Raw genomic sequence first — 15,737 nt, 5'->3', positions numbered from 1 at the left:
TGACCTTCCCAAACATGGTATCCTTCTCCAGCGACTGCTCCCATTTGCTAGAAGAGAGCCCATTTAATAAGCTATTCCTTAGGCCTACTTGCTCAATGTCTTTGTGAATGATTCTACTAGCGACGGTCAGGTGGTGGACAGCCACCTCATACTGGTGACACTCCCACATATTTTCAGAGCAGGGATGGGAACTAGACATACACACTGTGTATTGCTGCCATGAAAAATGCAAACACTGACTCTGTTACTAGGACAAAGGGGGCATCAGACAAGTCCCGAACTGACCTCATCCCACACAGGTGATGGCTAAGTTATTTCGTGTTTGCTGAGTGCTGTCTCTGGGTGGACACTTAATAGGTGCTTTTACACAATTCCTAAACTTTCATATAAGATCTCTTTAGACATGTGACATATAACTCATTTCCAGACAACACTGGTCAGAATGGGATAAATGGGAAATTCCAGTGGCGTGGCAAGCAAATAAGGAAGTGGTTTGATCATTCACCAAAAGGTTACGTGCTCACCAGGTGTATAAGAGTATCAATTTAATAAAGCATGCTTTTGTTTCGCAGGGGGTGGGGAGGGGGATAGGAACACTGTGTGACTGGAAAGCCAGTTTAACTTTCAAATTGCTTGCTCTTCTACTGAATCTGAAGCTGGGCATTAGACTCATCTGAAGAGCTTTAAAAAACAACAGTGTTTAAATCCTACCACAGACCCACAGAATTACAATCCCTGGGGTTAGAATTTAAGAATCTGCACTGTTGCAGAGTTTTATGTTAGTTGCATCATAAAAATTGCATTGAAAGCCTGTCTACTTTGAGAAAATGCTCTACACTAAGCTGTGTCTCTCCGTACTTTTAAGGGCACGATTATAATCGCAAGTGTAATAAGGTATGCTGCCAAAAGTGTCAACAACTCAAGAGCATTTATTAAATTAAATTCTGTATTTATCATGAGAATACAGATCAAATTGCACACTTTAAATATGTGCATTTTGTTATATGACCATCATACTTCAATAAGACTCTACATTAAAAAAGACTTCAGAAGCGCACCCCCACCACACTTGCTTGGGAGGGAATGATTGTGAACAAATGGAATCACATAAGAATAATTCATTTTTTAAAAAAAATTCACAAATATTACTACCTGCTAAGTAATGGACTCTGAGTGGTACGAATGGTAATGCACTCAATTATTAGCTGAAAGGTTGGTGGTTCAAACTCACTCATAGGTTACCTTCAGAAACAAGCCCTTAGCTCTCTGGCTTCTGAAAGGTCAAAAACTTGAAAACCCCTACCTGTCAAGTAGTTCTCCATGGAAAATGGGGTTGCTGGGAGTTACAATTAACTCAATGGGACGGAACAACAGACACGAAGTATACAAAGGTTTTATTCTACACTGACTCTCGGATTATTTTCTGTGTATGCTTTTTTCATGTTTGCTTTTTTCCTAGAACCAATTATGGGTATTGAAAATCAAATGAGAAAATTCAGTATGGCATAAAATATCATCATTTTACAGATGAAGAAAACAAAACTTAGAGACATGGTGATTTGTCTGAGATTCTAGCCTAGGTCTCTTTTAATTTCTAAAGTGGATTTCTTAACTATAGAATACAAACTTCCTATATAACCAAATGCCTAATTTAGGAAACGTTTACATACTTTCTAATTTATGAAATTTTCATACTGTTGGTAGAAGTAGTGATTTACTTTCTGGTTTTTTTTTTCAGCGTATTTTTTCCATATCTTTATTACATACAATATTGCCACTTCTTTCTTAACACCTTTACAGGACATCCCCGAGTAGGAACATCTGATTTACAGACAATCTATACTTTCCATTGAAGCAGGGCTTTGAAATGGTTCTGTCATGGTGGATGAAGCAAAACAGGAACCTGAATTTTTACGCTTTCGTTGATTTGTCATGGTGACCACAATGGGAAAAATTACAGGTGCAAGAGATGTGTAAAAGAGATATAGCCCTTTCAGGAGACTGATGCACGAGATTGCGTTACTTGCAGGACCTTGGAGAGCCACACAGTTTCAAAGTGGTATAGTCCATTGCCATCTTTAAGTGGAGCAGCAATTCTAGGGCTCAAAATCGTTTTATGTTAGGTAAATTTGCCCTCACTGTGAAATGATTTGCTAATCAGAGCAAATTTTTCATCACAATCACCTTTACCTACTATACATGCGGGTCTTAAATTGCTGAAAAGGCTTTGAGTTTTCTTGCACTAAAGTGAGAAACCATATGTTTCTGTTCCAACTCACCTACAAATTCCTAATCATAGTTTGGAACAGATCTCGTCTGTAACCAAGGGACTGCCTACACAAGGTTTACAGATAAGGGAAAGAAAAACTCAAATCAATTATCCTTTTAATAAAAATTTGGCTAAGAAATACAGTGCTTTCTTGGGATTGTGAATTTTCATCATCCTTTCCTCTAATTTGCAAAGACAACTGGCTCTAGTCATATAGTGATGGCATCTCAACCAATATTTACTTTTAACTTTCAACCCAGTGGCTTTTTCTAAAATGAGGATTATATATTACATTTATGTAGTATTCTGTGTTAATCACACCCATTTAATCCTTAAGACAACCCTGTGATTTTATTTAAAGCTTATAGCCTAGTCAGGTGAAGAAGGTATTCTTTTTTTTACACTTTGGTTGGTTATATGCCGTGGAGTTGGTTCTGAATCATAGTGACCCTGTACAGGGTTTTCAAGGCTGTAAATCTTTACGGGAGCAGAAAGCCTCATCTTTCTCCCGCGGAACAGCTGGCCTTAAGGTTCACAGCCCAATTCATAACCACTATGCTACATACAGTTTGAGAATAATTGGCAAAACCTAAATCCTGACACCTTCAAGTCTCAGGCCAAGGTTCTCTACTGCAAGCCACCATCTAGTGTGGAAAGTTGCAATGCCGTTTTTTTTCTTCTCCCAATCGTGATACTTACCATAGAGTAAGACTTAAGGTGAATTTACAAATGCGTCTCTTTTACGAACTCTATGTACGACCAAGCTTTCTGGCCCCTCGCCAATATCTAGCACACTACAGTGCTCATAAGTTCAATAGATTTTTAATTAAAAATTGAATGAATGTTTGTTCTATAACTGACTCATAGAACATTGCTCTTGTAATGATGACAATGGGTGCTTTCCAACTACCACATAAAAACATTTAAAAAAAAAAAAAAGCTACTTATAACAAACAAGTGCCAACTACCCTGTCTGACAACAAGAAGGAACCATTTCACAGGAAGAGGGAAGAACAGAGAAGCATTCAGAATTTTACAGACATTAAGTTCTCAGATTCCATTCAAGTCCACACCTGACCATTTGAGACCCAGTGATTTGGCAATACAGAACAAGCACAGTGGTCCCGGTCTGCATCCAGGAAAGCAGCGGTTCTGCAAATAGGACAAGGAAGATCTACTCCCCTCAGAGGGGACTGCAATGATATGGTTGCCTGAGTCACAGTGGAGTTGCTGCTCATTAAGGCCTCTGTGTTGTAAAAAGGAGCTATATTAAGAGAAATCACACTAACTTTTAATATCTGACTGTCTGGAATTGTTTAACTTCAAAATTTGTTTTCTTATGATCCACCAGAAAAATCTGACACTGCTATGGAAACTGTCTGACTGTTTCTGAGCTGTTTCGTACACAGAGAAGGGAGGTGGGCAGAGTGTGTTAGAGCAAGTGTTATAAGCTCTGCTGTAAATTAAGCTCCACTGTATCCTAAGGTTCTTGTAGATGGTCAGTAGGCACACTCTCTGCTGTTTTTGTGTGCCCTGTTGTGAACTGGCTGACTCTATTTTAGCTACCTATTACGCAGGGCTGGTGTAGCACTCAGAAAAAGTTTATGATTTCCCCGAAAGAAAAACATCCAACAAAGAACTGAAAGAATTAAGGATTACTAGTATTACACTTCCTGTCTGAATTAATCTTTTCAAAGTCCTTCAGAGATCTGAGGAAGGCAAATTCATTAGAAAAGTCAGGAGTTATGCCAGGTTATCTTTTCTAAATCAAAGTATCCTGTAAACATTTTTGTTTGATGCCTTGTCTAGAGAGAAGAAGAAGCATATACATGGTTTCATTCGACAAATAGCCAAAATCAACTCTTAATTTATCCACCCATTCACTCACTGTAATAAATATGTATTAAGTATATACAGTGTACAAAGTACTGTGTGCCAGATGCTGTAAGAATACAAAATTATGTCAAAATGTCCCTACAACCTTCTGTACATTGCAGCATGCCAAAACATGAAACTTTTATTCAGATTTCCATTCTCAAAAAATAAAAGTCATAAGATTCCCTAGACCAGTGAAATCACATTATTCCCCTCACCCCCATATTATAACTTTCTACCCTCATAGTGAAAATTCATTTAGAACACATGGGTGTGGGGGAGATCATTCTTTTACCTATTCATTTCCATTGACAAGCAGCAGTTTTCTCAGCAGTGAGTGAACTACATACAAAATGATTGCAAAACTTTCACAATAACTTGATTAAATGTGACATGCACAAGACACGAGAAAAGAAAGGAACCCATGTGTCCTTCAGTTTCAATAAGATTTGAAACATACTTTTAAGAGAAACAGGAAGAAGATCACGATCATGTGGTTTGTAAAAGAGATCAAGAAGGATAGAACAAAAATATTCTGAATAATAGCAAGTCTCTTGGGTTTCCTTGTAAACCCTGCCACATTCAATCATATACAACCCTTGCACTGAAAAGAGAAGTTAAATTCTATCTCACGCCTCACTTCAGCCACTGATTGAGCATGAGAAAGAAAATTAAGACAACCTTTTCAAACTATTCAGTCAAAGCAGAAATTGTAGTCTGGGCATTGAAGGAAATAAGCTCACTTTAAAAGGTGGGGCAAAAGACTTGTTTAGTAATTAGCCAGTTTCCTCAGTCAATTAATTTAAAACAGAAAGCCCCAAATTTCCTTAAAGCATTACTGGTATTAGCTTGCAAAAATTTTATTATTACAATATATAAATTCCTTCGGTGTGTTTACTTTTCCCCTAAGAGTTACGGCTGTAACTGTTCTCAGAATTAGAATCAAGTTTTTACAATCTGCTACTTTCATTTTTAATACCCTGTTTTTCCCAACGCCATTAAACTGCTGGTCTTGAACAAATGGAGTAAACTGGATGTACTCATATCTAAGGACAAAGGAATAAAAAAGGGTTTACACCCCAGGGTAAACAAGGACATACTCACACTAAGATCAAGAGCACATTGAGAAATCTAAAGCGCATCAAATAAAATTGTGAAGTTATGGCTCTGCCCAGAATACAAGATTGCTGCTCTACTTGGAGTTCAAACAGTGAGAGGAGGAAGGTTGTTCCAGAGATAGAGAGTGAAAACTCTGCTAGCTCTATGCCCCATGGTGTAATTTCACACGAAGGACATCAACAAAATATATACATATATATATTCACAAAATGAAAAGGAGGTCAACTTACATGGCTCTCTGGCAATGAACTGAGGTACAGTGTTGGGCAGAGGAGTAGTGGGGTTTGGCGTCCCTACTAGCTTGTTCTTGGCCATCTTCGTGTTTGCCTTAGCAAACTCTAGTCGTAGTGTTTGTGGAATTTCAGGATCGAAGCGGATACCCTTTGGAAAAAAGGAACAAATGGAAGATGTTTTCCTTTTCTTACAGTCAAACTGGAATGGTGACAAAATAAACACATGAATAAAGCCCGGCCTATCTGAACAACAGGTCAGCAAGGACGCTCACCCTCACAACTTACAGAGAACACATGGAGAGCTGTAACGTGGCCATGGGTCAGGAGGGTTGTATTTACTTAATTGAAAAGCCTATTTATATACATGTTTTTTCTTTTCTTTTTCGACAAATGCTTACCTGCTCAAGTTTTAATATGTGGACCTGTATTCTTAATGTAGTTAAAAACTTCAATCGATTGCTATCATTAAGAACAAGATCTCTTCAGGTAGTACTTTGCCAGATAGCTGTTTCCCAAATTTCTTGGCATAGATGAATGTTACATCAATTTGTTGAAAGATTGAGTCTTTCACTCTGGATAACACAGAAAAAAATCAAATGCCCAACTTTCTAAGAGGTAGCAACACTAAGGGAGGTCCATTCAAGTGTAAAATCTTCTATATCCCTTAATTTCATCACCTACAAATGGAAAGAAAAATTCGCATCCTTTTGTACCTACTGACTTTCCATTAAGGTAATCCAAATGCTCTGCGTTAATCAGAAAATTAATTCCTATCATTTGTATTATCTGAAGGGACCAGTCCTTGTAGAAGGACATTATGTATGATAAAGGAGGGGGTCATCAGTGAAAAAGAAGATCCTCAAGGAGGTGGTCTACAAAAATGGGATCAAATATAGCAATGATTGTGAGGATAGCACAGGACAATGCAGTATTGTATTCTGTTGTACAGAGTCGCTATATGATAGCTGACTTGATAGCACCTAACAAGAACTATCATTTGATTCTAGTTGGCTTATAAATTTATAGAAAATCCAAGTGTCCTGATGTGGTTAAGTTCTGATTTTGATGATAGCTGTAAGAAAAGTCTGCTGAGGACTCATCCCATTAAAGAATGCTTTCATTATTAAGCATAAAATAAAGAAGCTCATGCGACCACATTCAGTACTCTTCCTTCTGGATCACAACACTACTGTTACAAATACACATCTCAGTGAATATGAATAGTACAGGGATGCACACCCAAAGTCAAACTGAGGTCCCGTGCTTATCTGTATGGTGTGCTCTGGAAAGGGACGTGAGCATTGAAATTGAGGATGCTTAGAACACAAGTATTCCACTCAGTGTTCTCCATGTACAAATCCCAACCCATGGTTCACAGAGCCCCCTTTTCTTCTTTAATAACTTGAAGAAAAATTAGAGCAATATCCATAAGAAATGAGTAAGAATTTCTGGACCAAGATGAAGAACTCTAAACCTCTCCAGCTGGGCTCCAACAACGTGACTGGAAGGCAGAAGGCAATGAGCGGAAATGGGGGGAGAGAAGGGGAAGAGAGAGGGAACCAGGGGGAGGTAAAACCAAAGTCATAGAGCCCTGACCAAAGACATCCCGGAGTGGCCAGAATTTCTTTATAAGCCTGATTTTTTTTTTCACTCTTTGGGAAAGAAACCAATTGAGGGTAACAAACAGGGGGTAAGGAAACCACTTGCGTGCGTATTCCTAACCAATAGCAAAAATTGAAAGAGGGTGTCAGATTTGTGAAACCTTTAGGGAAAGCAACAACGCTGCGTTCTTTTGCATTTGCTTCATCCACTTCCACTTAAGAACATCTCACCCTATCAAAGCTAGTATCACAAGAGAATAAATATTTCCAAATATGGACCTGAAACACTGTGCTCTGCTGAGAGACAAGTGCAATCCCTGGCTGTCGTTTGCAGGTATGTGGTAAAGGACTTCCACAGCCAGACCAAACCCAAAGTCTCCATCAATTTGAGGTTGTCTTTCTTGACATTCAACCTTCCTGTACTAGACGAGCTCATATCTTCTTAAACTCCGAAGCTTAGACTGTTGGGGTTAACATGAGCAGTGCATCCTGGGACCCGCTTGGAGTCCTCTGGAGCCTCTAGTCTCAGATTAAAGAATTATCTGTTAGCTCATCCAGCAGTGTTCCAGTCACTCCAGGCTCTGCACTAAGTGCCTGCCTCTTGCACAACCTGGTTTGGTGGCTCAGGTCCTAAAACATGCCCTACTCCCTGCCCCTCTTCTCAGACCCTACCCCCCTCAAAGTTAAAAGAACATCACCATAGTGTTCCAGTATCCTTTAAATGACCTAATTTGTTTGGCAGCATATTCAGAGCCCAGAGGCTTAGAATACAAGCCACATTCCTTTAACATCTTTAGCAGCAATACCATATTTGGTAATCAATATCCTGCTCAGCTAAATTTCTATCCACAGGGATTAGCCAAGCCCAAAACATCTGAAATGTTAAGGGATGAGGAGGAGGAGGAGGCGGAGAGGGGAAGGAAAAAGGAGAACTTGGAAATGATGAGAAAAAAGAGAGGAAAATAGAAGGTAAGATATTAAAACAAAAACTAACTCCCAAAAAATTTCATTCCCCCACCCCCCGAAATTCCTTGTGCTTTTAATTAGAGCCTAATAAGATTATTCTCAGGGCACAGTGATTTAACAATAAATGCTGTCAGGATGTAACATTATTGCCAAGTCAAAGGAGTTGGAATCTGTGCCTTTCAAAATCAACTTTCCCTCCCTGGCCTGTAATTCTTATAATGAACAGAAAAGTTATCTTATGCAAATGTAAATACTACCTTATGTAAATGGTCTCCACCAGAAAGGGCAGAATCTAAAGTCATTATGATGTTAATCTGAAAATAATTAGGAGCACCCCACCTGGCTGCATCAGGGATAGCCAACCATCTCTTCAAGATAGCCTAAAACAATGTGACAAAATCAACCTAGGGTTCATCAGATCTATGGAGGCTGAATTTTCTACCCAGAGTAAACTCTGGGAGATATGAAGATGTTGTTGTTCTAAAGTGCCATTGAGTCGGTTGCGACCAATAGCGACCACATATAGGGTTTCTGAGGAGCAGCAGGTAAACTCTGGGACATATGAAGATACATAATACAGATTACACATCCTAAGTGGTCTACTATTTCAGGGGCTACCAAGGCAAATTAAAATTCATTAAACCTATGCTTCTACAGTTTTCTTTCTTGGGCCATAAAGAGTTTCCATTTCAATAAACGCCTCACTGCATTTCTTCCTTTCTGAACCTTCCTCTGTAAATCTCTTCAATTCTCCAATATGAAGTCCCCTCTCCATCAGCTCTCACCCCTGCCGCAGTTTTTGGACTCAACCAACCCTCAGAACAGTTTTATTCAACAACCTTTGCAATGCCATCCTATGTATACAATTGCCAACAGTGCGAAAAATTTGATCTCTAATATGGCACACAAAGAGCTACTAGAGAAACCTAGGGAAAATGAAAACTATTTATACATTGTGCTGCTCTGAACATCAAAGGCCAGTTATTGCTTCTTGGTTATCTGTTGAAAAACATTTTTTGAATCTGTTATTTATTTTTATTTCTCCTACAAGGTAACAAAATTCTGCTTGGTCCTATGCCAAGCCTATGACTGATAGGTTTTCACTAGCTGATTTTAAGAAGCAGATTGCCAGATTTTTCTTTCTAGTTTATCTTAGAGTCTGGAAGCTCTAATGAAAAGCACTCAGAATACTCATAGTAACACATATCAGCAAAAACCAGATAGGACAAGCTGGAAGTCAAACACAGAAGGAAGAATTCTACCAGGGAGCCACCACTGTCTAATAAACAACTTAGACAAAACTTTAAAATGCCATTTTACTGCTCTCTACGAGCTCTGGTTGCATGTTGTTGTTGTTGATAAGTGCTGTCAAGTCGATTCCGACCCATAGCGACCCTGTATAGGGTTTCCAAGGAGCAGCTGGTGAGCTTGAACTGCAAACATTGCAGTTTAAACGACTTTGCAGTCTGGCGCATTAACCCACAGCACCACACTAGGACTCCATAGTGGTTACGAATTGGACTGCTAACCATAAGGTCAGCAGTTCGAAACTACTAGCCGTTCAGTGAGAGAAAGATGAGGCTTTCTGCTCCCATAAAGATTTACAGCCTTGAAAACCCTGTGCAGGACCACTATGAGTCAGAACCGACTCCATGGTATTCAACAACAACAGGAGCCCTGGTGTGGCGCTGTAGGCTAATGCATCAGACTGCAAAGTTATTTGAACTGCAAGGTCGGTGGTTCAAGCTTACCAGCTGCTCCTTGGAAACCCTATACATGGTCGCTATGGGTCGGAATCCACTAGACGGCACTTAACAACAACAACAACAAGCTGGCGCTGCGGGTTAATGCACTGCAAGGATGGCAATTTAAGTTCACCAGTCGATCCTTGGAAACCCTACACAGCATCGTTATGAGTCAGAACCAACTCCACTGCACTTAACAACAACAGCAGCAGCCCTGGTACTGAAGTGGTTATAAGTTGGGCAAGGTCAGCAATTCAAATCTACCAGTCACTCCACTGCAGAAAGATGAGGCTATCTGGTCAATTAAGAATTATTATTGTTGTTAAGTGCTGTCGAGTCGGGTTTGACCCATAGCGACGCTGGACATGGTTTCCGAGGCTGTACATCTTTTACGGGAGCAGAAAGCCTCATCTTTCTCCCACGGAGCAGCTGGTAGAAGTTTCGAACTGCTGAGCTTGGGGTTCGCAGCCTGATTCGTAACCACTACACTACCAGTGACAGCCTTGGAAACCCTATACAAGGTGACTATGACATGGAACCCACTCAAAGGCACATAATCACCAACAACCACCATAAACATAACAAAGCCTGGAGTTCTAGAAAGGTAAGGGAAAAACTCGCACATAATAAAATCAAAGGAAATGGGGAATGTGAATGGAAATGATCAAGTCCTGAAGACCCAATTCGACTAGAATCCAAAAAGTCATTGTATATGAATGATAGTTCTTTTTGGTGACTTTCTGAAAATAAAATAGAGAAGTTACTGCCTGAATATTCCACAAAGCCCAGATCCCAAGTGGTTTTCCTGTTTTATAGTCTGTTGGGATTTTGGCTTCTTGAACACACTGACTGGTGCTGAGTGATTTATTAACTAGAAATCATGGGTTTGGGATCATGTAAAAGCAGACGGTATTATTCTGGACATAAAAGCAAAATATCATTCCAACTTTTCTTCAAAAATGTCACTGGTATTGGATTAATGTTATCCCACAGGACTGGAGGTAAATATTGTAGTTAATTCATTGACTAACAAAACAAAAATTGGGGGCAGTATGTAAGATGATTACAATACTTAGCGGCCTGCACACACCGGTCCTTTACTGGGACAAACCAGATATGAAAGGTTTTTTGGGAAAAATATAAAAATGAATACAGATGGGAAATCACATGATAACTTGGGTATTAATGTCAGTTTTATTGGCTGACACAATGACGTTATGGTAATAGTTGTTGTTGAGTGCCCTTGAGTTGATTTCTGACCCATAGCAGCCCTGTACAGGGTTTCTGAGCAACAGCAGGTGAGCTTGAACCACGGACCCGGCAGTTCAAATGGCTTTGCAGTCTGGCACATTAATCCACAGCACTACACCAGGATTCCTACGGTGATAGTTATTGTTAGGTGCCATCAAGACAGTACTGATTCATAACGACCATACGCACAAGAGAATGAAACACTGCCTGGTCCTGGGTCAATGTCACAATTGTTGCCATGCTTGAGCCCACTGATGCTGCCATATTGCCAATCCATCTCGCTTGGGGTCTTCCTCTTTTGATCTGACCCTCCACCTTACCAAACATGCTATTGATTCGACTCTGGCTCACGGTTGACTCCTTGTATGTAGAGACCAGCTCAGCTGTGACCTTTCTAAATCAGGTCACCACCCTCAGGTGCCTCTGGGTGTGTTCTAACTGCCAAACCTTTCAGCTAGTAGGCTAGAGTTTAACTGTATGTGCTGCCCAACGACACACTGATGTTAAGGTAATGTAAGACAATGTCTTTAAGGAGCTCTGGTAGTGTAGTGGTTGTGAATCACATTGCTAAACTCAAGGTCAGCAGAGTTCGAAACTACCAGTCATTTAATGGGAGAAAAATGAGGCTTTCTGATCCTGTGAAGATTTACAGCCTCAGAAACCCTGTGTAGGGTAACTGTGAGTCAGAACAGAATCCATGATACTTAAAAAGAACAAAACAATGTTTTTAGTTTTATTACTGAATGTAAAAAATATATAGTTGTAACATAAAATGTATTTACTTGAAAATACGGAAAAAAACAGATAAAGTAAACAGATGTTCATTATTCTGCACATTCTACTTTTTTGGTATGTTTAAAGTTTTGATAATAAAAAAATAAAACCAAAACCAAAAATTTTAACTGATCACGAAACCTTCGTTAAGGTGGCAAAAACACAAAGCTGAATGAGTTCCCTGCCTCAAGAAGCATTTCCATGAACCTCATCCCACCAAAGTTGAGGGCACCAAGCGAAGTGCGGTTAAGACAGAAAAGGAGTCAGGAAAAGCATCTCACAGGAAGTGATGGAAGAGCACAAGGTCACCAGGTGGCAGTCCAGGAAAGGGCTCAGCAGAGTTCTGTGTGACAGGATGTGGAGAAGGGTGAGACTGCTATGTGTACTGGCGGAAGGGAAGTTATCACTGGACAAGCAGGCTGAAGTCAGAGCACAAAGGATCATATGTGCACTGGTGAGAACTTTGGACTGTGTGCGCCATGGAGCCATCAACACTTTTAAGCTGGGAGTACGATATGATTCGAGCTATGTAGTAGAACCATGATCCTCAAATGTTAGTGTACATCAGAATCACATGGAAAGTAAGCTTACTAAACAGAGGTAGCTGGACCCTACCTACAGAATGTCAGTTCATTCAGTTGCTTTGTGATGGAACCCAAAAATTTGCATTTCTAACAAGTTTCCAGGTGATGCCACCAATCAAGGAAACACACTTGAGAACCACAGTTGTTGTTGTTGTGATGTGCCATGGAGTCGGTTCTGACTCATAGCGACCCTGTACAGGGTTTCCAAGGCTGTAAATCTTTATGGGAGCAGAAAGCCTCATCTTTCTCCCGCGGAACAGCTGGTAGTTTCGAACTGTTAACCTTGCGGTTTACAGCCCAATTCGTAACCACTATGCTACCAGAGCCACAGTAGTTCTGTATAAAACTCTATTGATGGTAGGAAAACTGGACTCAGTGGAGGAAAGACTGGAAAGAAGAGAGCAGGCTTGAAGCAGTTACTGTATCTACACAGCCAACAAAGAGCCATGGGCGAGGGCTTGGCCAGAATGGCTGCCTTATTTAGGGGCAGGCATTGCCCAAACTGACCCAACATGCTTTCTCTTATGGACTTTTGAACCTTGAATGGAGAGACACAGAAACTGAAGGTCCCTGGAGAAGAGATTCCTTAAATAGCCTCTCTCTAGAGAACAGGAATGCAATGATGCCCTGATGCTCAGTAGAATCTTGGTTCTTTGGCACATCCTTTAATTTAGTGAGCTAAGGGCTATCTTCTAGAGTCCTCATAAATAGTTTTATCCTTTTAAAAGAAGCCAGACTGTCAGCCCTGGACAATTAATTTAAAGTCAATTAAACCATCAATTTAGAAAAAAAGATGATAAAAAATGAGGCAGAACTATAGATATTGAGAAAAATGTACAGAACTATATAAGGATTTAAGGAGCTCTGATAGCGTTTTGGTAATGAATCGAGCTGCTAACCTCACGGTCAGCAGTTCGAAACTACCAGCTGTTCTGCGGGAGAAAGATGAGGCTTTCTGCTCCCATAGATTTACAGCCTCGGAAACCCTGTCCAGGGTCGCTATGAGTCGGAACTGACTCCATGGCACATAACAACAACAACAATATAAGGATTTAGAACAACAACAAAAAAAAAGATGCTCAACACTGTCTATTAGTTCAAAAAGTGATAACTATCCTGTAATAGTAGTAACCATGGTGGTGAGGGTGAGAATGAACTTTTATACTATACAACTTTATACTGTTTGAATTTATTTTAAATATGGAGCTCTAGTGGTATACCATACTGGGCTGTTAACCTCAGGGTCAGCAGTTCGAATCTACCAACTATTCTTGGGAGAAGGTTGAGGCTTTCTGCTCCTGGTGAGACCAACTTGACATCACACAACAATACCAATTAATGTCTAATACTCCACTGCAGACTTTTTAAAAAGGAAGTGTTGAATAAGGATTCTCCTATGAAAAATTGGAAGAAGCAAAGAGGAACCAACAGTGGACATTCTGGCATGTGGCACTGAGCCAGCTATGCTGGTATTTCAAATGTTAGCATTTTTTACATTAGCTTTTTCATTCTCTCCACACACACATACCCCCCCAGTTACTTCCTCTTATGTATGTGTGTTCCTGTGTATATAAAGTATATAATTACTTTCCCAACTCATTAAGAGATAAGCCACAATCATGATACTGGTTTACCACAACATACTTGCATTTGATTTCCCCAAAACAAAGACATCTCTTTGTTCTCTTGAATCAGATTGAATCCATTTACACAGAACTCTTCAGTTGTCATCTTTCAGTTTCCTGCAATCTGGAATAGTTTCTTGACTTTCACGACCTTGGCATTTTTGAAGGGTACAGGCTATTTATTCTGTAAAATGTCCTTCAAGATAGGGTCATCTGATTTTTTCATCTTGATTAGATTCAGTTAGTTGTGCATTTTGGGCAGGAATATCACAAAAGACAGCTGTGTCCTCCGTATTACACATCAGGAATATGATGTCATTTTTGTCCACTTCTAGTGATAGTAAGTTTGATCACTTGCCAAGTGGCTCTACTTCAGTCATTATTTTTACCTTTTTACGTAAGTATCTTGAAAGAGCTTTCCTTTCTTTACTAATAAATACAGAATCAGTATTGATTCATAGATTCTTATTTAATTCTCTGGTATATGAGGGAGCTTCAAAATTTGTGGAACATGGGAATATGAGATAATAGAATCTTCCCACAAACTTTTTGAAGCCCCTTGTATAACTCACTACTACCATTATTATTTTGGTGCTCAAATTGTCCCAGATTTGTACATACACACCTTTGTGTTCTCACAACCATATTGATCTCTCTACATCGACTTGGATATTCTGGAGTCCTGGTGTGGCGCTGTGGGTTAATTGGTCAGAGTGCAAAGTCATTTGAACTGCAAACTTGGTGGTTCAAGCTCCAGCTGCTCTCCTTGGAAACTCTATACAGGGTGGCTGTGGGTTGGAAATGACTCGACAGCACTTAACAACAACAAAAGCTTGGATATACTAAAACCCATGAGTTAATTCATACACTCTTACACCATGGGGTTGACTATAATCTGCTTTCCTTATAACTCCTCCTCAATGGGAATACTGATTCTCATTATCCATTTACACAGTAAACAGTTTCAGAAAACCTAACCAATACCACTCACTACAGAATAAACCGACTCGATGGCACTTAACAACAACAACAACAACAGAATAAACCTAGCAACTACAATTAAACATATATTCACAGTTCTTTGGTCTTTACCCTAAAGAACCATACTCACTACCAAGTATTAAAAAGGTCTTCAGATTAGTTCTACTTTCAGTGTGGTTATGTTATTCATTTACGATACATTTAGGCTCATTTGTTTCTAGTTGTATGGAACTTGGGAATCCCTACCAATCTTCTGTTAGTGTTGTATTTAATCTAACTGTCTATTAAAATATTTGTAGCATGTACAAGTATTAACCATTTTTGAAAAGTTCTATCACCAGAATTTTAACAACGCTCTCCCCTGCAAACTGCTGTGACAAACTGTTGTTAGGTGCCATCGAGTCAGTACCGACTCATAGCGACCCTATGCACAATACAGCGAAACACTGCCCGGTCCTGGGCCAACTTCAAAATTGTTGCCGCACTGAGGCCCACTGATGATGCCACTTTGCCAATCCATCTCATTGGGGGTCTTCCTCTTTTTCTCTGGCCCTCCACATTACCAAACATGATATCCTTCTTCAGTGACTAGTCCCTCCTGACAATATGTCTGAAGTATGAGAGACGAAGTTTGGCCATCCTGGCCTACAAGGAGCACTCTGGTTGCACTTCTTCCAACACAGATCTGTTGGTTCTTTTGGCAGCCCATAGTAC

The 15,737-nt window shown here is 39.8% G+C and overlaps 1 protein-coding gene across 3 annotated transcripts in view; it reads right to left on the bottom strand.

Annotated features, from left to right (window-relative positions):
• Positions 1-15,737, bottom strand: part of RBPMS (RNA binding protein with multiple splicing) — a 205,852-nt gene that overhangs the window by 66,168 nt on the left and 123,947 nt on the right. For all 3 annotated transcript variants that reach the window (XM_006834492.1, XM_006834493.1, XM_006834491.1), the window contains exon 5: positions 5,494-5,644. In XM_006834492.1, coding sequence (XP_006834555.1) covers positions 5,494-5,644 — 151 coding nt within the window. The remainder of the gene's footprint in view (positions 1-5,493; positions 5,645-15,737) is intronic.

Source organism: Chrysochloris asiatica, unplaced genomic scaffold, assembly GCF_000296735.1.
Source record: "Chrysochloris asiatica unplaced genomic scaffold, ChrAsi1.0 scaffold00011, whole genome shotgun sequence".
Taxonomy (NCBI): domain Eukaryota; kingdom Metazoa; phylum Chordata; class Mammalia; order Afrosoricida; family Chrysochloridae; genus Chrysochloris; species Chrysochloris asiatica.
This window is presented reverse-complemented; position numbering and strand designations above follow the sequence as displayed.